Source organism: Schistocerca piceifrons, chromosome 5 (genome assembly GCF_021461385.2).
Source record: "Schistocerca piceifrons isolate TAMUIC-IGC-003096 chromosome 5, iqSchPice1.1, whole genome shotgun sequence".
NCBI lineage: Eukaryota > Metazoa > Arthropoda > Insecta > Orthoptera > Acrididae > Schistocerca > Schistocerca piceifrons.
Window position 1 is genome coordinate 177,597,982 of NC_060142.1, and position 24,679 is coordinate 177,622,660.

At 42.7% G+C, this 24,679-nt stretch overlaps 1 protein-coding gene across 1 annotated transcript; it reads left to right on the plus strand.

The window, feature by feature from the left end:
* Positions 1-8,838: 8,838 nt before the first annotated feature.
* Positions 8,839-24,415, plus strand: LOC124798860 (trypsin-like). The gene is made up of 2 exons (XM_047262393.1): positions 8,839-8,871; positions 24,005-24,415. The coding sequence occupies exons 1-2, from the start codon at positions 8,839-8,841 to the stop codon at positions 24,413-24,415; spliced, it is 444 nt and encodes a 147-aa protein (XP_047118349.1).
* The last annotated feature ends 264 nt before the right edge of the window (positions 24,416-24,679 follow it).

The window sequence follows — 24,679 nt, forward strand, 5'->3', positions numbered from 1 at the left end:
TGATGCGATGTTCATCGGTGGTCAGGAGGCAACAGTGGTGAATCTTTTAATCCCACTGTGTGGAGACGATCTTTGGTCGCATATTTTATGTTGATGAGTTGATAAAACGTCGCCCGCACTGCTGTTGGCAGAAAGTGGTGGAGTATCGTTTTCCACACTTGTGGCCAATTAACAGTTGGATACTTGATTACTGATGTTGCACGGAACTGCAGCAGAACGATAGTGTAAAATCCTTTGTCTTCAGCGGGCACGTTGTGGGGAGATTCGAGGTCACTTAGCTGTATTCCAGAATGAATGTTAATACATCGAAGAGCTATGTCGCTACGTGTGACACCGACGCCAATGAGATACGAGAGACCGGCATCTGGACCTCCCACAGACGTCCCGTGAGGAAGATGAGATGACTGGTCCATTGTTTCCACATACTGCTCATATAAATGGCAGCTGCCCGTTCCCAGACATTAACGTGCCACAACCTTCCATCACGTAGGGGAGGGTGTCTTGTGGCTAGGAAGTAACCGAAGGCCGGCTGAAGTCTGCGAACTATCATCTCCGGTAGTGGAGGACTTGTGTCACGTGATAAAGTTTTGATGCAACCTAAATGTCCTCCGCACGTTGTAGTTGGCTCAAGTCATTGAACAGGTCCTGACGAACTATCACGCGTACAATCTGTACTAACCGCCACTAGTTTACCGCGGCCATACCGTGCACATCTTTCGTAAATGTGACTCTGAAATCTCTCAGGGGGTCGAGAGTATCCTTCCCAAGACAGCTCCGATATCCACCGCGTCCGACCCCTAGAATACAGGTGCATTCGGATTTGGAACATTTCAAAAGTGTTGTTGACAACTTGGCGAGTGAGTATGAAACCTAGACGACTGAATCGCGTTAGCTCACGGAGGCCACACCAGTTCGTGGACTATATTCTGCCTAATCTGTAAACTCTTTACCTTCAATGGTATCAGCGCTTCTTACTATGTTACATAGCCCAGAAATTTAGGTATTTATCAAAATATCATCCACAATGCGCACCTTCACAATCAGTGTGGAGACATAATAAAAGGGAGTGTCAAATGAAAACGAGGCAGTTGAGAAAACGTAAGTAAACTCTTTATTATTTCAAACGTCATCGCAGTGAGTGTTAATACAGTTATCCCAGTAAGAGACACGAGGGCCAATGCCCTCGTCGAAAAATGTTTGCCTTTCTGCTACGTAGACGTGCACCTCTTTGTCCGTAGAGGATCGACGGCCACGAATGTTCTTCTACAGGATTCCAGAAATATGGAAATCGCATGGGAAGAGATGGCGACTGTACAGAGGATGTGAGGGAAAGTGATTATGACTCCTTTCTTTGAATACAAGAGCGCGCTAGGATACTGTATCACAAGTAACGCACAGTAGTAGATGGATACCTTGGAAATACTGGAGCTCTCCATCAAGTCCAAACGACTAGAATAGTTGACAGACGGAATCACCTCGTTGAAGGAAAACGCTCGTCCACGTGGTTCCTAGGCTATTCCGGTTACGCTGCATAAGTTTCGCACGAAATTCTTCAGACATCATCAAACGGTCCCAAGCACTCCCCATGCGATTTGCAAATCTTTCGAATCTGAAGAAAGATATTCGTGGCTTTCGATTAGGTGCGGACGAAGTGTACATCTGGGAATAATCATGGTTCCATAGACCACTGCAAATATTTTCCCGCAAAAGCGTTAGCAGCCATGTATCACAGTGGAATAAATGTATTAACAGCTGTGGCTATCACTTTTGAAGTAATAACAGTTTACTTGTTCCATAAAAACACGGGAGAATAACCAGATGTCAGTAAAGTCCTGCCACGATATTTCGGCGCAGAGTCTTTCGGCCATCTTCAGGTGAGTACAACTCTAGTAGTACTGGCGAGTACGCGCTGAGCTCTGCTATTTGGAGCCTTACTGAAGTGACATTGCGCATGCGCTCCTCAGCGTGCGCGTTCATAACAACTCCGTGCGCTGTGCCTCGCGCCCTCCACGGTGAAAGCTTACGCGTATCGATATCAGGTCGATTTTGATTTTTATGTAGATAACTGACTACGAAGTTTCTCTCTCGTGGCAGGACGTTACTGATATCCGGCAGTTCTCCCGTGTTTTTATGGAACAATCAGTAGGCCGGGAAAGTTTTAAACATCAACAGTTTACTTATTTTTTTAGCGTCTGTCTCGTTTTCATTTGGCCCCCCTTTATATAGCTTCGTGTACGACATCACAGCTGTTAACAGGGCTGTGACTCAGAATATTCTTGGGGATGAAGCACATTAGCTCTAGCAGAGTACTTTATTTCACTTCGTTGCCATCAGTACTGTAGTAGATAATGGTAACCAAACGACAAACTTCTAAAAACAGTGATCATTAAGTACGTGAAGTGAGATTAATCACAGCACATTCGTTGGGGTCATTCACAGGTTTTTATTCTGTGGAACAGTTTTTTCCATGCCGTTTAACTGAGATAATCTAATATCTCCAAAGGCACTGTGTTGATTATGGAAAACAATTTATAACCAATGAAAATGTGGTTTCTTCGTGACAGATTTATTTAATCATGATCTACTCAGGTAGTTGCGACGGACAGGGATGGCCGAAGACTGGGGAGAATGGTTGTAAAATATCACATGAAATCAGCGAAGGAATCGCTCATGAGATCCAAAGTGGTACCAGCAGTTCAGCTAGCAGAAACACTGTGACTAGGGAGTTAAACAGGATGGAGTAAAATAGTCGAGCAGATCACCAATTGTCACACACTGGCTTTCCTGAGAAACATGTTCTTCGCTTTGTTTAATAACAGGAAGTATAAGTGTTCATATTGTGGTGTCACCGCCAGACACCACACTTGGTAGGTGGTAGCCTTTAAATCGGCCGCGGTCCGCTAGTATACGACGGACCCGCGTGTCGCCACTGTCAGTGATTGCAGACCGAGCGCCGCCACACGGCAGGTATAGAGACACGTCCTAGCACTCGCCCCAGTTGTACAGTCGACTTTGCTAGAGATGGGTCACTGACAAATTACGCTCTCATTTGCCGAGACGATAGTTAGCATAGCCTTCAGCTACGTCATTTGCTACGACATAGCGAGGCGCCATTACCATTTGCTATTCATCTTGTGATGCATGTACCGTCAGACCGATGTTCACCAATTATGGATTAAAGTTAAGTATTTCAGAAGCTCCGTACTTTTTTTTACTAGACTCAACTCCTTTAACTGTTCCAGACCTCACGCCAGCCTGAGTGAGCTTAAACGCGTTCCTTTCGGCTTCCTCTCCTAGTGGCTTGGCTGTCTTGCAAAGTCACAACACGTATAACTGGCTTTTCCAGATCAAGAGGGCAGACTTTACCACATATTTGGACGGTATGGAGAAACGCTGACTATGTTTGTTCGAACTGTAGCTGTATGCTCTACCCAACGTAGCTTTCCGTCTAATATTGATCGTGGAATTTTTACCGAGGTAGAAAACTTGATATTTGACCGATTTATGATTAAAGACGGTAGGTATTCTCTATATTAGAGACGAATAAGCATGGGATGGCTATGGTTTTTAATGTGTTGAGGCTAATGCTATTCTTTGTGCCCGTTTTGGTAGCGCACACTGGTCAGTATTGAAATTTTCAGTAACTATCTCCTAGTTTACTGGTTTTACACTTACATACAACTGGATATCTTCAGTCTATAGGTAGCACTCACTGTAGGACTTGACTGATGACACATACCACCTGGCCTCCATTGAGACATTATGGTGCCGGACACGGCGGATTGCTGGCGAGACGTCAGGTACAAACAAAATCATTGTACCACACTTGGAAAGAAATGTCCACTGTTTACTTTGACAAGTAAATTGTTAAAGTCGACCGTGTCAGAGCATTTGCTACACCGTAAGAAGCACACGGTGGCCGCCTCTTTTCCGTCCACGGCAAGATTCAGGTCGTTCAAATGGTTCAAATGGCTCTGAGCACTTTGGGACTCAACATCTTAGGTCATAAGTCCCCTAGAACTTAAAACTACTTAAACCTAACTAACCTAAGGACATCACACACACCCATGCCCGAGGCAGGATTCGAACCCGCGACCGTAGCAGTCCCGCGGTTCCGGACTGCAGCGCCAGAACCGCTAGACCACCGCGGCCGGCATTCAGGTCGTGCGTTACTTTTATTATAGCAGATGTTGTGCTGCGATGGCAGCGGAAATCGGATTGGTATTTGTCTAGTAGGTTATTTGTAGTTAAATACATGTTTAACTGGTTGTGGACTGCACAGTGCGTATAATAATTAATGACGTAAACGCATATAGTTGGATGTAGACAATACTAGAACAAAAATTATAAGTAAACATAGGTCCGCAAACGAACAGTTCGCGTTACAGTTACGACTGCGAGACACCACTGACTTGATTCCGTGTAAAAGTCGTCCCAGTTACAAATATTGTACAATAGGAGGAGTTATTAGAGATAAACCGGTAGACGTGCAGGTGAAGGTGAACACAACAGTTACGTGACAGTACTCGTAGTTAATGGGCCAGTTCAAATTTCCATAGTTTAAAGGCTGTTCAATGTTGTGTCCAGGCCTGCACCGAACTCCGAAATGAATTGCGGCCCCTGGAGCATATCGAAATCCTTGACAAGCATTGTCAAATATCTTCTTCAGTTCTTCAACCGTGTCAATTGGACCGTTGTACACTACATCTTTAATGTGGGCCCAGATATAGAAATCCGCGTGGTTCGGATAAAGTGATCTTATAGGCCACGGTACAGGTTCTCCTTAGCCAGTACATCTGTCACCAAATCATCATGTTAGATATAGTTCAAGAGTGGGATTATAATTCATTTTAAAAGAATGTCAATGATAAGATCCGCTGATGGCATTGCTATCCTTTGTGAATGTGAAGCAGAATTACAGGGTCTTTTAAATGAATGAACAGTGTAATGAGTACAAAACGTGGATTGATAGTAAATCGAAGAAAGACGAAAGTAATGAGAAGTACTAGAAATGAGAAAAGCGAAAAAGTTAACATCAGTCTGTCGCGTAGGCAGCAATCCGTGATGGACGCTGCAAGGAGGACATAAAAAGCGATTTAAAAATGGTAGAGATGCCATTCCTAATCGAGAGAAATATACTAGTACCACACACAGATCAAATTTGAGGAAGAGATGAATGAGAATCTACGTTTGGAGCGCAACATAATGTGGTAAGTGAAGGGTGGTCTGTGAGGAAACCAGAACAGAAGATAATCCAAGCATTTGAGGTGTGGTGCTACAGCAGAATGTTGAAAATGAAGTGAGCTCATGAACAATGAGGAGGTTGTCAGCAGGATAGGTGAGGAAAGATATATTTGGAAAACACTGAGATAAAGAAGAAACAGGACCATAGCACATGTGCGACAACATCAAGGGATATCTTCTGTGATACTAGAGGTAGCAGCAGAGTGTACAAATTTCAGAGGGAAACAAAGATTGGTATACATCCGACCCGCACCCACAGCATTACAAAGCTCCCAGTGTCTCTTTGGCCGTAATGATACCCTCTAAATGTTCGGCTATCTGGATGCCTTAGGGCAGGGTATGCATCGTAGTAAATACGTGTAACCTCCCGTGCATTGCTGCTGCCCCATCATACATGAAATGCATATCCGCATACTCCTCGTTACTGTAATGTTCCACGTTACCAGTATGACTCGCACGATATAACTGATGCTCCACAAACAACTGACATGAGCGGCACTCTGACTATGTACAGTACTGCCTTATCCATTCTGTTTACAGATGCACGTTTCGAAAACGTAAACCAATACACTGCAGAACGGCATGCAGCGTTTACTCAGAAAGACGTCAGTAGTGGCTGGCAATCACGAAGTTGCAATTATTTGGCAAACAGTTCTTTGTAGATAACTGAAACTTTGTCGCCTGTAGTATCGTGTACTTTCGACTGTGTGCGTTTGCACCATTAATTAAGAGACAGCTATTTATTCTAAGGTCTCGGACATTGCTAGAAGAACGCAAAAATATCTGTAATAACATGTAGATGTATGAAAATATAGACGAAGTAATCATTAGGCTAAGACTGTTTCTTTACGGATAAATAGCGGCTGTAAGCGGTATGAAGTACCGGTTCAGTTCCTCGACGGGGACCATGTGATAAACTGCAGCATTTAGCCGGCCGTTGTGGCCGAGTGGTTCTAGGCGCATCAGTCTGGAACCGCGCGACCGCTACGGTCGTAGGTTCGAATTCTGCGTCGGGCATGGATGTGTGTGATGTCCTTAGGTAAAATAGTTTTAATCAGTTCTAAGTTCTAGGGGACTGATGACTTCAGATGTTAAGTTCCATAGTGCTCAGAGCCATATTTTGCAGCTTTTACTTCGCCTATACCAAAATCGTGTAGGATTTTCCTTAGAACAGTTGGTCTGCACCTGTCGTGGGTTAATGTATGGCTCTTACTGAGTGTAATACTTCTCACTGCTGTTCTGACTGTTGCAGTTCTTCTTGTAAGAGGTATGGTTACCTGATGGAGAGTGTAGTCTGTATGTTAAACGTACAGTGTCTCTCAGAGTCGTGAACTGTCTTAACTCATCAGTCGGCTAAAATACAGGTTTCCCTTTCACTTTTCCGCTCTTTAGTGGAGCATGTTTGTCATGTAGTTGAGCGAGTTTATTTGCAAATCCGTGAAGTTTTTCATTTATGTCCGAGAAAGAAACGGTAGTCGTCTCCCAAACATCTTTTTGTACCTGAACAGCACGCTGAGGTACTTTGAGGTGTTTAGTGCCTTGAAGTAGTCACTTGCGGTTTATTTCTAGTACAGGAAAGACATGGCAGGTTCACGTGTTTAAGAGGTATTACATTTCCATTGTAATAAAATGATATTTGTAGCAATTAACAATTTCAACGATGAATTGTTCTGAAGTTTTTTCGTGATGGAGAAGACAGAAGGTGTTATTTTTATCGATTCATGTTGGTGCATGATCTATGTGCGAGCATTGTAATTAATGGGACTAAAAATCACGGATAATGACGAAAATGCGCTCGTCTAAGATTCATTTCTGTAGTTCATGTGGCCTCTTTTAAGCTACGTAAGTCAAACTCTGTATCATAATTAGTTGACTTATTGATGGCTTGCTGCCCGATTTGAGGAAGGGGACCAAACAGCGAGGTCATCGGTCACATCAGGATAGGGAAGGATGGGAAAGGAAGTCAGCTGTGCCATTTCAAAGGAACTATTGTGACATTTGCCTGAAATGATTTAGGAACATCACGGAAAACGTAAATCAGGATGGCCGAACCCAGTTTCAACCGTCGTCCTCGCGAATGCGAGCCCAGTGTGCCTACGAGCCACATCGCTCGATGACTAATTGATTGATGGTGTTACCATCTATACTGACTCATTCAAGTACCTAATTTTATTTGCAGGTTTAGAAATTTATATCAGTCTGAAAAGTGCGAAGGTTGTTGACGAATTGTTAGGCAGTAAATGAGCGAACAACACTCGCGTTCTCTCTTGGCATATTTCTTTAAATAAAACTTAAGCGTCCCTGAGATTCTTGAACAAATCAGTCTTCAATAGCTTACGTAGTATATTCCGTAAGAACTGTAATACGCCTTATCTGATACAACTATGGGACCAATAAACAAGATTTCAAAAATGGCTCTGAGCACTATGCGAATTAACTTCTGAGGTCATCAGTCGCTTAGAAATTAGAACTAATTAAACCTCACTAAACTAAGGACATCACACACATCCATGCCCGAGGCAGGATTCGAACCTGGGATCGTAGCAGCAGCGCGGCTCCGGACTGTAGCTCCTGTAGCTGTAGATTTCACCATTATTTGCGTCTACTTCAGGTACTTCCAATTTCATGTTTAAAAAACTACTGTAGAGAATGTACTTGCTCGGAAAAGAGGGAAGTACCTCTAAAAGGACAAAACACTTCAACAGAATGGAAATTACATATATGACTGAGACGCTGTGAACATCAGAGTGAACGAATTTTTTGGTCATCGCTGTTTTATTGTTTGCATTTCGCTTATCATTATTTCTCCGGACGTGTGTTCAACAGTTCATCTTTGAAGTCAGTCATCGGAATTTTTTCAGTTATAAGATTTCATCGTTGTGAGAAGTCGTGATCAGAATGGCTGCTTCCGAGCAGAGCTAACGCAAATTGGAACGTTTTGTCGTCTATTGATTTAATTGGGAGCATCCATCTGGTCTTGTTACCTGTAAATTAGTCTTCAGGTGCATAAATTACATCAGCCTTCGTGTGCGTATTGTAATATAATTGGTTTTAAGCTCATGTCGTATTGTGTGCCTCGCCTAAAATTGGTGAGACAGTAATAACGGGTACGGTAAATGACGAACCAGTTGAGTTTGTTGTAGATCCCGGTGGTAACTCAGAGTCGACGATGCCAGAAATATCTACCGTTACTCAGTTAGAATCTGATATTCAGGCTCAATCCACTGAGGTTGTTTCTCAAACTGATCAACACGCTCATCGATTTACAGTATCACTTTACGGAACTTCAGTTACGATGAGTGCATAAGACTAAGAATTAGCAACTCAAATTGCGACACAAGTAAACACAACACTTGAAACGTAGGATAATTGTCCAAGTTAATCAACGTTGCTTTCGCTGAGGGAAATACAGAACTGGCAGCGCAAATACCGACACAGGTAAAAAACACACTTGAAACGCTAGACAAATAACTGGCCGCGCAAACTGTGCCACAGGTAAACACCATACTTTAAATGCGTGACAAACAGGTAGCACTGCCAACTGTAGCATGAGAGAAAGAGTTAGCCGCGAGGAAAAATAATATTTTGTATGATATGTCTAAAGAAATTCAGATCTACGAGCTGCCAGTGAGTATACTACATGGCAGAACGAAAAAGAAAAATTAATACGGAGGGGAAGGGGTAGTACAGCGAGCAAATGCCGAAGCATTCATTGAGCGGAGTAACTCAGGTGATGCTATTCAAATAGAAGTAGAGAACTGAAGGGTGACATTCCACAATGACGAAACAGTCATAACTCTCTGGTCGTGGACTTGCATCACGCGATCGCAGTTGTACAGACCCCTCAGTGTGATGTTATAACCCTACCACTACTATTGTAATTTAGTATGTTGTTACCTAAATAACAAAAAACCCTGTGTTGCCACGTATACTATACCCCAACAGAACAAACAGTCCTGTCACGGGAAAATCCACCTATAACCCTCTGAATAAAATTTAGTTTATTTTCCAAATAAGGTACACTATGGAAGGGTAGTCCTGTTAATCGGAAAAACTAGTCAATAGAGTTACTGTTTTTACGGGATTTGACCGTGTTTTGTGTTTAATGGATAAATAAATCAGACTAATCACATCCTTTCCTAAGATCTTATCCCACGGTTAGATAGAAACGCAGTATGAATGATATTATATTGGAGCTAGGACAACTCAGTTCCATGTTCATATAGTGGTTTAAAACGTGTACTAAAGGTCGCCAGCCTATCCAGGCAATGAAACAGTGAAGTATTGGAAAAGCAGAAGTATGAATTTTGCCTACATTCTTGCTACTGTTTAAGTTGCTTCTTCAAATAAATAGTACCCCACGTAAACAATGATGGACTACATCCGTATACATTACGTTTTTAAAAGGGAAAAAGCCCAGTACATAACTTCAAGGAAGCTAAAACAATTTGGCCATGAGGGACCTTTCGAAACGCATTTTCTATAATTATCAAACTTAAATACTAAAATACTTTGATACTGAAGCACACACTTTTTATACTCAACATTTCACTTCAAGAAAATCTTTTTCTTGCTGGAATTTACTTTCAAAAGCTATTATTCTTTGAAATAAATCTGTGTAGTCATTTAACAGATTCTTGTAACCTGACTACACTCTGACTGAATTTTACTTAAACGAACTTTTACTATAACACTTTGCAATAATTAAGAAAACTCAAAAACAATTTAAATGGTGCCTCTTTATATTAACTTGGCACTTCATAAGTTTGTAAAACAGGATATTCGGATTAATGAAACATCAATAAAAAACCCTATGAAGGTGTAAGATTAGGACAAAGTAACAGGGTGAACCAGTTTCTTTGAAGTTAAAGAATGATTATTAAAACACAGTTTAAAAGTATGGTTCACGCTGTACAAAAGTAAAAATACAAAAAAATTTTATCTGGTGGCTGTAGGCTTCGGTGTGGCGAACAATTATCACGGTTGCACTATCCAAAGTATGGCCTGCAAGTATCTTTCTTTATGGTCTCAATTTCTCTTCTTGACGTCGTTCAATCTTACATACGAGTACAGTAGCCCAACAACTCTCAGATACGCCGCAAGCCGTTTTCGGTCTCCACCCGAGGCATTTTTGTGCAAATTTGGAGGCAAAGCTTATCCTGCTCCACTGCTGCCTTCAGACTGTGTGACTTACTTCCCGCCCTTGCTCTAGGTAGGGCGCCAATTCTCCCCTGCCACCTTTTCCGCTTCCCAAAGCCACTTTCGTTTCAAAAAAAAGTACATTGACTTTTACTTAACACCTACTTCTTACATTGTTCCTGAGAATGACCATTTCTTAAATAGTCAAATTTTCATCAACATGAAGAATTAATACACACAAATATTTTTAAATACAAAATGTCATTAGAAAATTATTTAACGTAATAAACAATTTGCAAAGTATTTTACATACATTACCCACATACAATGCAAAGAACTTCAAACTCCAGTATGGCACTCTTTACACCTACAGAAAAAAAAGTACCAATATTCGAAAATTTTAAAGCAAAAAATACATATAAAAATTTAAATGAACCATAAACAAATAATGTTATAATGTGTCGTACGTCACAACATCTTCATAAACATCGTGAGCGCTAGTCACGAATGTTATTAAATGAACAATCCCCATCAGCGGTCGTATTGCAACGAATATGAGCAAGTAGGACCGAACACTGACTACAGTAAATGATATCGCAAATGCGAATAAAGGCAACCATCAGCTGCAGAGTGGAATGACGACCATGAAAATTTTTGCCGGACCGGGACTTGAATCCGTATTTCCCGCTGATCGCGAGCGGTCGCCTTACTATTTATTTATTTATTTATTTATTTTTTAATACAGAAATTAAAATTGTACAGGGCAGGTGAGTTTTGAACTCACGACCATCCAGATAACAGTTTAGTATCATAACCACTTCACCTTCTTTAATTTTTTTTACTGAGGAATATATAAGGAAAAGTTTTATTTTTCTTTTGTTTTTTCAAGAGAAAACAAAGACTCCAATTACACTGGTTTCTCCTTCCAGTAAATAAAAATGTGTCTCCTTCGTCTTGTTGGCGAAGAAGCAATCTTTTGGAACAAAAAAAAAAAAAATTTCCCAAAGCCAAAATCAAATTTCTTTTTGCTTTAAGAACAATACTATTTGGCTATCCGTGAACGATCCATCGCCAGACCCAAGCTTCCGTACACTGTCAACCACACGTCTATGACCTAGACTTATACATCCATTGTGTATATTCCCGTACAAGAAAGACGTTGTACTTGAATACTCTGAATATGCTAATGAATTGGTGACACGATTACTACTGGAAGAGAGCTTGTTAAAGAATCACCAGTTTCAGGTGTTTACATCGGACGAAAGTACTTCACCATAGTTGTTTTATAAGGGAATTTAGGAACGTGTTCCAAGTGCATTGAAGGAGGGACAAAGTATTCAATCACTTATTACACACACTCAGGGCGACGGAGCGTTATGGGTGGCGCAAGCCATTGAAACTTTCACTACTTACGACCATACTGAAAAGGCTTTCTCGGTCAACTATTAATCGGATGCTATCAGGAACGTCTGCGTAAGCAGGTGTTCAATCCTGAAGTGCTTAGCCGCAAACAGGGCAGTTTCAGACAATTTTTGCGACGTGTATTAACAAGACACACTATTGGGACGATGCTATAGCTGATGGTAGCCGCAGAACACGCTCACCACTCAACACACCACACACACACACACACACACACACACACACACACACACACACACACACAGACAGACAAACGCGCGCTAGCGCGCGCTCACACACACACACACACACACACACACACACACACACACACACACACGCACATGCACACGCACACGCACACGCACTTATATATGTTTATGTACAGTCTGTGTGCTACCTGTGAAAGTAAGCAATTTGCATCACGGAAGATGATGAAGATCCGCTATTCTACCGTCTAAGACACATCTTTCTTGTGTTATAGGCTATGTGAGTTAAACTTTGTGTCCTTTTCATGTACATAACATTATCTGTGTTCTTAGAGCTTTTTCAGCTTAAAAGTAGGAACTGATGGTGACGAATTGTTGGATGGTAAGCGACCGAACGTCAGTCACACTCTCCGTGGCATACTTATTTAAAAGAAACTAAAGCGTCTTGATATACTTGTACCGATCACTCTTCAATAGCGTACATAGTATTCTCCGAAGAATTTTAATAAGCTGATAGGTCACCCGCGCTCTAACATGTCCGTCTACCAATTCGATCAATGCAGTGGTTGGATACACAAAATACGAAGAGGGTGCTGAGCCGTGTTCACTCCCAACTATGCGCTTCCGTGAAATTCGCTGTCTATCTGTGTTTGGTTTCCCTCCCTTGGTCCGCCTCCGTAGCGTAGCGGTAGCGTTACCCCATACCACGCAGGGGGCCCGGGTTCGATTCCCGGCAGGAAGCTGAGTGTTCTGTGTCCATCATCATTTTCATCATCATTGACCCGCAAGTCGCCGAAGCAGCGTCAACTATAAAGGACTTGCAATACGGCGGCCGAACATCCCCGAGTGGGGACTCCCGGCCTACAATGCCATGCAATTTCCTCCCTCGTTGCGGTTACGTCGTGGTTCTTCTTTCTTTTACGCGTGGCAGCAGAGATGTGTATCGATATTTGCGCCGTGTAACATGGTTTGGTGCATATACTTTCCGGCTACAGGGTCTGGAGGCAGTCGGTCGGTTGTTGCGAAGTTATTTCCGCGTGTTGCAGTTGGCTGGGTCCGCTGGCGGTCCCTGCTCAGTGTCGGAGCGTGTGTGGAGCTGTCCGATCGCTACGAGCTTCGTGGTTCACCGAACCAGGACGTCAAAGTTGAGTAGTGGTTTCGATTACCCAAGCCACGTCCATTCATGTTGTGGTGGTTTGCTGTTGGGGAGGTTTTCCTGTGAGCAACACCGAGTGTTTCTACTGCTGAAATTTAGCCGCCATGCAGTGCAATTAACTATTTTAGTTGACCACAATTTGAATGCACCAGTGGAATTTTCTGTCTTGTGGCCGTTAGTGTTCTGGTTACGTGCCCTGGACACTGACGCAAATTCAGGCAGTGGTCTTTTGAGTGAAAACTATATTACCGTGTTCTCAAGTGTACCAGAGGAATTTTCTGCCTAATGGCTGTTAGTGTTCCGGTTACCCGCCATGGCCACTAACGCAATTTCAGGCAGCGTACTTTCCTCACCTATTGTCGCTGTCCAACATGATGTGTAATGTTGACAGGTATACATACTCCATTGTGGATTACCACGTTTGTAACCTTTCCGGTTTGAGTTCTCATGTACTGACTGACTGGAAACAAGTTGTTGTGTCGGTCGGTCCGTGGATGTCCCCTGGTTGGGTTACGACGGATCAAGTATAGTTGGGCTCACCACCTGTCTCGCCTAAGTGAACGGGGGTAGACCGACCTCCCTGGAGGCTTCTGAGTGCCACCGGTGTTTAATTATCTGTTGTCACCTACTTTAAATTCTAGGCTTATGGTTATTTTTTTATTTTCTTAAATTTTGCAAAAGTAATTTTAAATTCATCTTTCAAGCCTAAACATTGCGACCTTCTGCCTTTTAAACATTTTGTTAATATACTTTAAAATTTTGAAACTTAATTGTGCCCTTTGGCCATTGGTACTGCACCTTGCATATGTATGTTCTATCTGTTTAGTCTTACGGCTTTCCACGTAACCGTGATACCTTTTTCAATTATTTGATTTGCCTGTTTAATAGCATTTTTAAGATTTCTTGTTGTTAAACATACTGGCCTTCTGCCTTTAAAAGTCTATGGTAGTATATTCTAAAATTTTGAAATTTAATTATGGCCCTCAGCCATTTGTATTGCACTTTGCATGTTTTGCTAGTTTGTTAAATTATTTTATTGCTATCTTAATTGGATTTTTGTCCTGTTGATTTGTTAAGATTTCTTGTTTGGAGGCCTTTAGCCGTGAAAGAGGTGCATTCGGTAAAGGTCCGGCTATGTGCCGCTTTGGTTGTAAAGGTTATTAAATTACAATGAATGACAATTAGAAGGAGAAACTGACCTCAACCTTTGGCCCTTTCCACAACGCTATTACCTGTTCTTCCCAGCGGGTTTAGCGGGCGTAACAGGAGCCTTAGAAGTAAATATTTACTTTAAAAAAAGGAGCATTTCAGTACAGTTTCTTGTGTTCTGGGATTGCGTTACTTGTATTCGTGTATCTATGAGCGTGTAACTACAAGCCATGTGTTACGTAGGCGCAACCTCAAGTTGTGGCACGTTTGAAGAAGAAACTATACCCTTCTTGTGATATTTGACATATATTTTACCCTTCGACCTACTTGGTCCAATCCATATCCATTTTTAAGCCTGCTCTCAATGCCTGTTCCGTTGACATTCTTCCATTCTGGACAAGATCTTGGACTTTCTGTGCTATTAAAGCTACATCATCAGCATAAGTCAGACTGTTGATCCTTCTAACAAGAGGTATTTGTGTCTCCAGGCTTGTTATCTTTCTCATTGTCTCTTTCCAGAACCAGATTAAACAGAAATGGCAAATGGCACTCTCCCAGTCGTACTTCAAACTTCATCTTGAATTTCTCTTACAGCTTTCCAATCACTTCCACTGGTCATATTGCCTGTTCTATATCTGTTTGAGTTAGTTTTATTCGATTTCTGGGTGCCTGTGACCTGCCAGATCTTACCACATTACTCGCCTATTTACACACTAGTAAGCATTATGCAAGTCCACGGAAAGACAGTGAACATCTCTGGTAAATTCCCAGCTCTTTAATTGCATTTTCTTTGCTGTATATAGCTGGTCTACGGTTCATTACCTCTTTCTCAACCCCGCTTGTCGGAATCTCAGTACCTCCTCGACGTTTGGTGTTAATGGCTTCAGTAACAACATGCTCAGGCTCTTATAAGTTGTGTATAGTAGGGTCATTCTTCTACAGTTACTGCATCTCATTGGAACTTCATTCTTTAGTGTTAGGCAGATAACGGTGGTGTGACACTAAATTGTTAAAAAACTGACATGATATTAAGATAGTACAGGAACTGGTAGTGTAAGGAATAAACAAGAAAATAATTAGTGGCAGTGTATGGTACAGCACTGAACTGGCTAGTAACTTATAATTACGCCAATGATACGATTATGCATTTCTAAATAAAAATGAAAGTAATACTAAATTTTAACAGTAACAGGTAATGCAAATAGCTTCTAAAAACAGTTAGTGAGGAGGTAAAGCAAAACTATTAACTTATTAGTTAGTTACGGCTAATTATATTCTAATTCTGTCTGAGAACACCATTCTCAGATCTCAGTACTTTTCTCTCAGCCTTTTGTGTCATTGTCCAGGTCTCCGCTACATATAGAATGACAGGTTACACTAGTGTCCTTATCTCCGTATACGTCAATAGAAGCCGGGACTTCAACAGCTTTCTGAGTGCAAACTTTGAACTATTTGCTCTCTGTATCCTTCCCTTTATTTCCTGGTCGATCTCATTCCTTTCACTGAGTATTGCCCCAGACTATTTGATTTCTCTTTTATCCTTTCAAGAGCGTATCATCCACATGCAAATGTCTGTCATAGTTGTCTGCTCACTACGAGGTACTTGGTCACATCCACATTCCTTTTGAAGCCTGCTCCCAGTGCCCCTTCCGTTAACACACTTTCATTTTGAACCATTCTGTACTATTCAAGTAACATCATCAGCGCTGGCCAGAGTGTAGTTCCTTCTATCAACATGCTTATTAAATTTCTCATTGTTTCTTTCCAGAACCAGATTAAACAGAAGAAGAGTGTGGGAAACTCCCTATCGGACACCAATCTTGATCTTGAATTTCGATGACACCTTTCCATCTACATCTACATCTACATACATACTCCGCAATCCACCATACGGTGCGTGGCGGAGGGTACCTCGTACCCCAACTAGCATCTTCTCTACCTGTTCCACTCCCAAACAGAACGAGGGAAAAATGACTGCCTATATGCCTCAGTACGAGCCGTTATCTGTCTTGTCTTATCTTTGTCGTCTTTCCGCGAAATATAAGTTGGCGGAAGTAAAATTATACTGCAGTCAGCCTCAAATGCTGGTTCTCTAACTTTCCTCAGTAGCGATGCACGAAAAGAACGCCTCCTTTCCTTCAGAAACTCCCAATCGAGTTCCTGAAGCATTTCCGTAACACTCGCGTGATGATCAAATCCACCAGTAACAAATATAGCAGCCCGCCTCTGAATTGTTTCTATGTTCTCCCTCAATCCGACCTGAAAGGTATCCCAAACGCTCGAGCAGTACTCAAGAATAGGTCGTATTAGCGTTTCATAAGCGGTCTTCTTTACAGATGGACCACATCTTCCCAAATTCTACCACTGAACCGAAAACGACTATCTGCCTTCCCCACAACTGCCTTTACATGCTTGTCCCACTTCATATCGCTCTGCAGTGTTACGCCCAAACATTTATTCGACGTGACTGTGTCAAGCGCTACATTACTAATGAAGTATTCAAACATTACGAGATTCTTTTTCCTATTCATCTGCATTAATTTACATTTATCTACATTTAGAGTTAGCTGCCATTCTTTACACCAATCACAAATCCTGTCCAAGTCATCTTGTATCCTCCTACAGTCACTCAACGACGAGACCTTCCCGTACACCACAGCATCATCAGCAAACAACCGCACATTGCTATCCACCCTATCCAAAAGATCATTTATGTAGATAGAAAACAACAGCGGACCTACCACACTTCCTTGGGGCACTCCAGATGATATCCTCACCTCCGATGAACACTCACCATCGAGGACAACGTTCTGGGTTCTATAACGTAAAAAGTCTTCGAGCCACTCACATATTTGGGAACCAATCCCGTATGCTCGTATCTTAGTTAGGAGTCAGCAGTGGGGCACCGAATCAAACGCTTTCCAGAAGTCAAGGTATATGGCATCCATCTGATACCCTTCACCCATGGTTCGCAAGATATCATGCGAAAAAAGGGCGAGTTGCGTTTCGCAGGAGCGATGCTTTCTAAAGCCGCGCTGATGCATGGACAGCAACTTCTCTGTCTCAAGGAAATTCATTATATTCGAACTGAGAATGTGTTCGAGAATCCTGCAACAAACCGATGTTAAGGATATTGGTCTGTAATTTTGAGGATCCGTCCTTCTACCATTCTTATATACAGGCGTCACCTGCGCTTTTTTCCAGTCGCTCGGGACTTCACGTTGGGCAAGAGATTCGGGATAAATGCAGGCTAAGTAAGGAGCCAATGCAGTAGAGTACTCTCTGTTAAACCGAATTGGAATCCCATTAGGACCTGGAGATTTATTTATTTTCAACCCATTCAGCTGCTTCACAACTTCAGGGATGTCTATCACTATGTCCTCCATACGGGAATCTGTACGAGACTCAAACGGCGGTATGTTTGTACGATGCTCCTGCGTGGAAGATTTCTCAAATGCTACATTTCCACTTCCTGTCACTGAACTGTTGTGTCTTGTATACAAACTTGTGTAAGTTTTATATGTTTTCTGGGTGCCTGTGCCATTTCCAGTTCTTACCATATTGCTTGCCTCTTCATACTAACCTACACTTTTTGCAAGTCCACAAAAAGACATTGAACATCTGTGCGAAATTCCCAGTCCTTTAATGGCATTTGCCTTAATGTATGTAGTTGGTCTACGGTTCATTCTCCCTAACAAAATCTTTATTACCGGAATGTCAGCACCTCCTCGATGTACGGTGTTAACGGCTTCAGTAACAAAACACTCAGAATGTTATAAGATGTTTATCGTAAGGTAACTCCGCTGCAGTTGCTGCATCTCATTCGGTCACCTGTCTTTAGTGTTTGGCAGATGACAATGGTGTAACACTAAATTGTTAACAAAGTAACGTTGAGCTGGAGTAGTACAGACCGTAAGTAACAAACGGGAAAGGAATTGGTAATACGGGAAGCTAGAACACTTAACTGGTTAGTGATTTATTATAACACCAATGATATGACAATGAATCGCAAAATAAAAATGGAATTAATACTGAATTACTACCGTAACAGATAAGTTAAATAACAACGAGAAAAAAATTCAGTGATAAGTTAAAGTAAAAGAATTAATATATTAGTTACTTATGGATAACTATGTTCTACAATAACAACCAAACACATAGACTTAACAGCTGCAAGACCATTTCCAGCTGATACCGGCGGAGAGGGATATTATACAACACGAAGATAGCACATATTCTGTTTCAGATATCCACAGGACGCCTTGTCGAAACTGGGACAAACTGCAGCAAACGATCGCTGACGGAACAGGGGCGAAACTGTGGATACGGACACAAGACCAGAAATGGATGGTGTCTCTGATACAGGGTGTATACTAATTCGTCATGTATGTAAAATACAACGCAGAGCTCGACATGTTGTAATGAGACCACCGTCAAACAAACTGTTCGGCAGTGATTCACACGGGTCTTTAAGCACTCTGAAACACGACACAGCGCTCACGGGCATACACATTCAAATGTGGCAGCATGCAACGGAACAGAGATACTGGCGGCATTTATATGTGTTAGTGCGTCTGCAGGTCCAGGATGGTTTCCACATACACGAATTTTTTCTGGTCATCAACAGGTGTAAACCACAAGATCCAGCGACCCGTCGACTTAGTAACGACATTACCATTTGTAACGCCAAAGGCGCTTCGTCGAAAAGAGGAGACTTACTCACCTCTGGGAAGTGCACGTAAGCCATGCCTTTGAGGCTTTGTAGAAGATACCATGTAGCGGACAGCAATAATCGCTGCTAAGACACCGAGGCTGAAGCGGTGCTCATCGTTCACGGCTACCAAGGGGATTCGCCGTAGACTAACGTTAGGTTGCCTCACGTACATGGATGACAGAATTCCAGCACCATGGCCTCCTGCGCGACAACCAGCTTCAAAACTGTCGCCACATGGGGAAGTCCGTGTGTGTTTTAAGGCTTTGAGCCTTGTCTAACAGATAGTGGCAGTTGTCGAGGAAAGAGTTCCATATGCTTGTCTGGCTTAACACATTCTGCTGGTCAACATCCCTAGTGCTGATTAAGGGATCAAATTCTCAAAGGCCTATGTTCGTACTGGGTGCGCTAGCTTTCTTGGTAACTCATTTTCTGATACGAGCCCATCTCACTCAAACGAACAAGTACTGTTGATAACAATTTATGATGCAGTGCTATCGGCGGAAATACTTTCCCCGGTCCAAGAGTGCAGCCGACCGCCAATTGTCATTTGCCTGTCAACATGCGTTAATCATCTCAGCCAGATCCTGCTTGGTGGATCGAGCCATCGTCTCTCAGCGGTGTACTAATACGACACACGCCCACACAAGTGTGAGTCGACCACAGTAGTCGAAATGAGCGTCTGTCGTCATTGGCCGGAAGGCCTCTTGCGGGGCTGGTCCGGCCGCCTTGGTGCAGGTTTTATTACGTTCGACGCCATATTGGGCGACCTGCGCGACGGATGGGGATGAAACGGTGATGAATACAGCACAACACCCAGTCCCTGAGCGGAGAAAATCTCCGACTCAGCCGGGAATCGAACTCGGGCCCGTAGGACGGCAATCCATCACTCTGACCAATCAGCTATCGGGTCGGACACCACATCAGTAAAGTGGATGGCCCCAAGATCCGATGTGTCAGATCACCGCTGTCACGCACAACTGAGTGTGGTGCTAAAACACTAGCACACGTAGATCTCGCACTCTAGCCTGGTCTGCCGCCTTGCGTGATTTCAACCACTGAAACTTACAGTGAGGTGAAAATAGTCCTTGGGATACTTTCTAATATCGTGTCGGTGTAGGTTATTGTAGGAGCTCAGCTTGGCATGGACTCAACATGTCGCTGGAAGACCACTGCAGAATTATTGAGCACCGCTGCGTCTGTAGTCGTTCATAACTGCGCAAGTATTACCGGTGCACGATTTTGTCCACGAACTGACGTTTCGATTATGTCCCATAAATATTCATTGTGATTCACGTCGGTCTATCTGCTTGGCCATACAATTCCCCCGAACTATTCAAAAAGTTCCTCAGCTTTTACCAACTGAAATCTGGACTCATCTGAACAGACCTCTGTTTTCCAGTCAGCTAGCGTCCAAGCAATGTGATCACGAGACCAGGAGGGTCGCTGCAGGTGGCGTCGTCTGCTGCCATAGCCCATTAAATCTAATTTTCCGCTCAATGTCCTGACGGACACGTTCGTCGTACGTTTAACATAGATTTCTATGCTGATTTCACGCAGTGTTGTTTGTATGTTAGCACTGACACTCCACGTAAACACCGCTGCACTAGGTCTTTAAGTGAAAGCCGTCGACACTGCGTTGTCCATGGTGAGAGGTAATGCCTGAAATGTGGTACTCTCGGCCCACTCTTGAGACTGTTGATCTCAATATATTCAATTCCCTGACCATATTCGAAATGGAAAGTTTCATGCGTCTGGTTCGAACCACCATGTCATGTTCAAAGCCTGTTAATTGTTATCCTGTGGCCATAATCTCGCCGAAAAACTTATCGCATCAATCCCCTGAGTACATACCACATCTCTCCAATACACCCCCATCTATACCTTGTGTACGGTATACTACCGCATTCTGTGTACGTATATATCGTTATCTCGCGACTTTTGTCACCTCAGTATAGGTTATGCTTTGGTAAAATCTAACACAAACCAAATGAAAAGTTTGCAGTCTACCAGCAATCATGTAAGATACTACATACGCCAATATGGAAACAGAAAATACCCTACATATAGTAACATTTACTCCCTTATACCTGTACTGGTAGTAATCAACATCAAAAATCAGTTCAATACTTTGTCAGTTTGTTTTATAAGTGATTCTTAATACTGTCACCAATTAATGGTAACCTCGGTGTTGTGCCGCTTGGCGATCCATTCTAGCTGTGACGAGAATCTCTACCGCCATGCGACAGCGCCACTTGCAAGCGGTTGCCGTGAAGGGTGGCCGGAGCGGACGGTGCGGGCACTTTGTTCTGAGACTACAAACGTGAAGATACCGGCCTTGCTTGTAAAATGCCGGCAGTGGTCAGCTAACGTAGCTACGTCAAACGTGTTGTGCTAGTAGTGGTCCGATACATGGCCTCGTTTTCTGCACGACACTATTGGGTTCCATTCATACAGAAATCCGTATTAGCGCTCAGCACTGTACAAATTGTGATAAATTACCTTAGAGCATTAATCGAACTTGATTGAAATTGCAAGATGGGAAAAATCTGTTGTGAAATGCTACACGCCATTGCAAGGAATTTTAAATACAAGCCACAAGTTTCTTTTGCAGACAGTTTTGAACTTTCATTTCCAAACTCAGATGGCTGGATAAAATTAGAAAAATTGTTCAGAGCTCACAGGCGGAGCCTGAACTAGTAACCTATGTCCTCAGTTATTTACTCGATGTGTTCCATCTCTCTCTTCCTGTACAGTTTTTGAACTCTACAGCTCCCTCTAGCAACTTGGAAGTTTTTCTTGTGTTGTCTTACCATATATTCTACCATTCTAACCCATCTTCTTCTCATTGTTTACCATACATTCCTTTCCTCGCCGATTCTTTCCATAACCTCCTGATTGCATGCCGTATCAGAGAACATAATTTTGAACATTCTCCTGTTCACATTTTAAATACATCGATTCTCAACTGTTTCACTTTTCTCACACTTCATGTTTTGATACCGTACAATATTACGCTATAAACTTATATTTTCAGAAATTTCCTCCTCGAATTAAGGTGTATGTTTGATACTAGTAGATTTCCCTTGTCTACGAAAGCCTATTTCACTGGTGCTAATCAGTTTTTTTTGTCCGTCTTGCTCCGTCATGCGTTATTTGGCTGGTTAGGATGCAGAATTCCTTAACTTCATGCACCTCGTTATCACCAGTCGTGATGCTAAGCTCCTCGCTGTTCTCATTTCTACTACTTCTCATTATTTCGTCTTTCTTCGAAAATGGTTCAAATGGCTCTGAGCACTATGGCACTTGAGAAGATCAGTCCCCTAGAACTCAGAACTACTTAAGCCTAACTAACCTAAGGACATCACACACATCCATGCCCGAGGCAGGATTCGAAGCTGTGACCGTAGCAGTCACGCGGTTCCGGACTGAAGTGCCTATAACCGCACGGCCACCGCGGCCGGCCGTCTTTCTTCGATTCAATCTCAATCCATAATTCTGTTCTCATTAGACTGTTCATTCAGCAGATCCTGCGGCTCTTCTTCTCTTTCACTGAGGATAGCGATGTCACCAGTGAATATTTTCTTTGTTTTCCTTTCACCCCGAATTTTGATTCCACTCTTAAACCTTCTCCTTATTTCCGTCATTGCTCTTTCGGTTGCATAGATTAAGCAGTAGCTATGAAAGATTACATGTAGCTCTTATATCCTTTTTAATCTGGACACATCGTTCTTGGTCTTCCACTCTTGTAATTTCCTCTTGGCCCTCGTACATATTGTACACTATCCGTCTTTCCTACTGCTTACCGCCATGTTTCTAAGAATTTCGAATATCTTGCACCATTTGACATTGTCGAGGCTTTTCCCAGGTCAACAAATGCTATGAACGTGTCTCGATTTTTAAGCCGTTGTTTCATTCTCAACCGCAAAGTCAGAACTCCCTCTCCCGTGACTATAACTAAGGCCAAACTGATCGTCATCTAACACTTCCTCAATTTTCTTTTTCATTCTCCCGTGTATTAAACTCTGTGAAACTCGGTTGCATGAGCCGTTATGCTGATTATGCTTGTGATTTTTGAACAGAATATTCGCTATAACTAACTGAAATTTTTGGCTGAACTCAAGTAGTTCTTCATGTCTATCATTCGTACTACGATTCTCACGTCTCCTTCCCCTACAGTAGCACTTAAATCCCCAATGACTATTAGATGGAATAATTACGGGATAAAATTGAGAGGTCAGTTCCTACACAACATCCTGCACCGGCAACTCTTTCGTTATTATGGACGGCTAGAGAAGCAGCGTGGCTCAATTTATTTGCTTTTTTCTGCAGTGGACTGCCAACAACTTGTTGAGCTTGTGCCACGTAGCGCTGCCGCAGTACGCTGGGCAAAAGATGATCGGCACGGTGTTAGTAGGTATCCTGTAACTTTTGTCACTGCAGCGTAATTTTATATTTATTTTACTACATTTTAGTTATTTTGTGATCCAAGTTGCGGATTCTAGAAACCACTTCATCAAAAAACAATGAGAGGAACGACTGGAGATGATCTTGTCACTCAGTCATGAGTGTCCTCAACTGTGGTGGTTTTGCGAAGGGGCAGGTGGTAGGGTGCGAGGTGCCGCAGCTGTGGGGGCCCTAGCCCCCTTCTGCTGGACTCACTGAAGCTCTTCTCGCCTATACTTTGAAGGTTAATTCGACATTGTCAGGCATCCAAGGGAGATATGTAGATTTACAGTACATGGCGAAAATGTAGCACACAATCTATCCTCATTTCTCTCAACCATGAAATTATTTGCCGTGGGATAAATCATTCATCAATAAGTGTGGCTAGTTCCAGTTTTTTATTCATTAGTACTTCCATATTGAGTGTTCTCAAAATTTCATTAATAGCTCTTTGAATATCTATATTTGATTGCTTAACTGGGTCAGCGCATCGCCCGATTTTCTTCAGACACATAATCAGAAATTGACGAATTGCTTTCTACGTTGCAGGCAAAACCTATTTTCCCTATTGGTGACAACATACAGATTGTGAATCTGCCAGCCGATGGCTACGATCCACCTGGCGGCCTCGCAGTCACCATCACCGGCTGGGGCGCCACAGCCTCCACGGGACAGGAGGCGTCGACCACACTAATGAAGGTGGACGTCACCGTCATCGACCGAGCCAGCTGCGTGGCCACATTCGGCGTCACCGACCGAATGATCTGCGCCGGCGAGGCCGGCAACAGCACCTGCTACGGCGGCTTTGGTGGGCCGCTCGTTAGTGGCAGCACTCAGGTCGGCATTAGCTCGTGGGCAAACGAAGAATGCGAGTCCGATGGCGCCGTCTACACTAACGTCGGCTATCTCCGTTGGTTTATCGATGGTGCCATGGCAATGGAATATCCTAAGGAAAACTGATCAAGTTCTCTCATTCTTTCTGCATTCATGTAAAACAAATTGTAGCGTAATCAGTGGTCATACCCACTCAGACGTTCTTAAAATTCCAGTTCCTTCTAGCAAATTTGACGACATGGTCAGTGTCATACGTAAGTATCATCAAATAACTGGTATCAACCGTTACTTGGCTTACATTTTCTTTTCGTTCGATGTTTTCTAGGAGGATGTGGCAGGTACATCACAGTGGTGATTGGACATACGAGTAAACAATCATGTCATAATAAT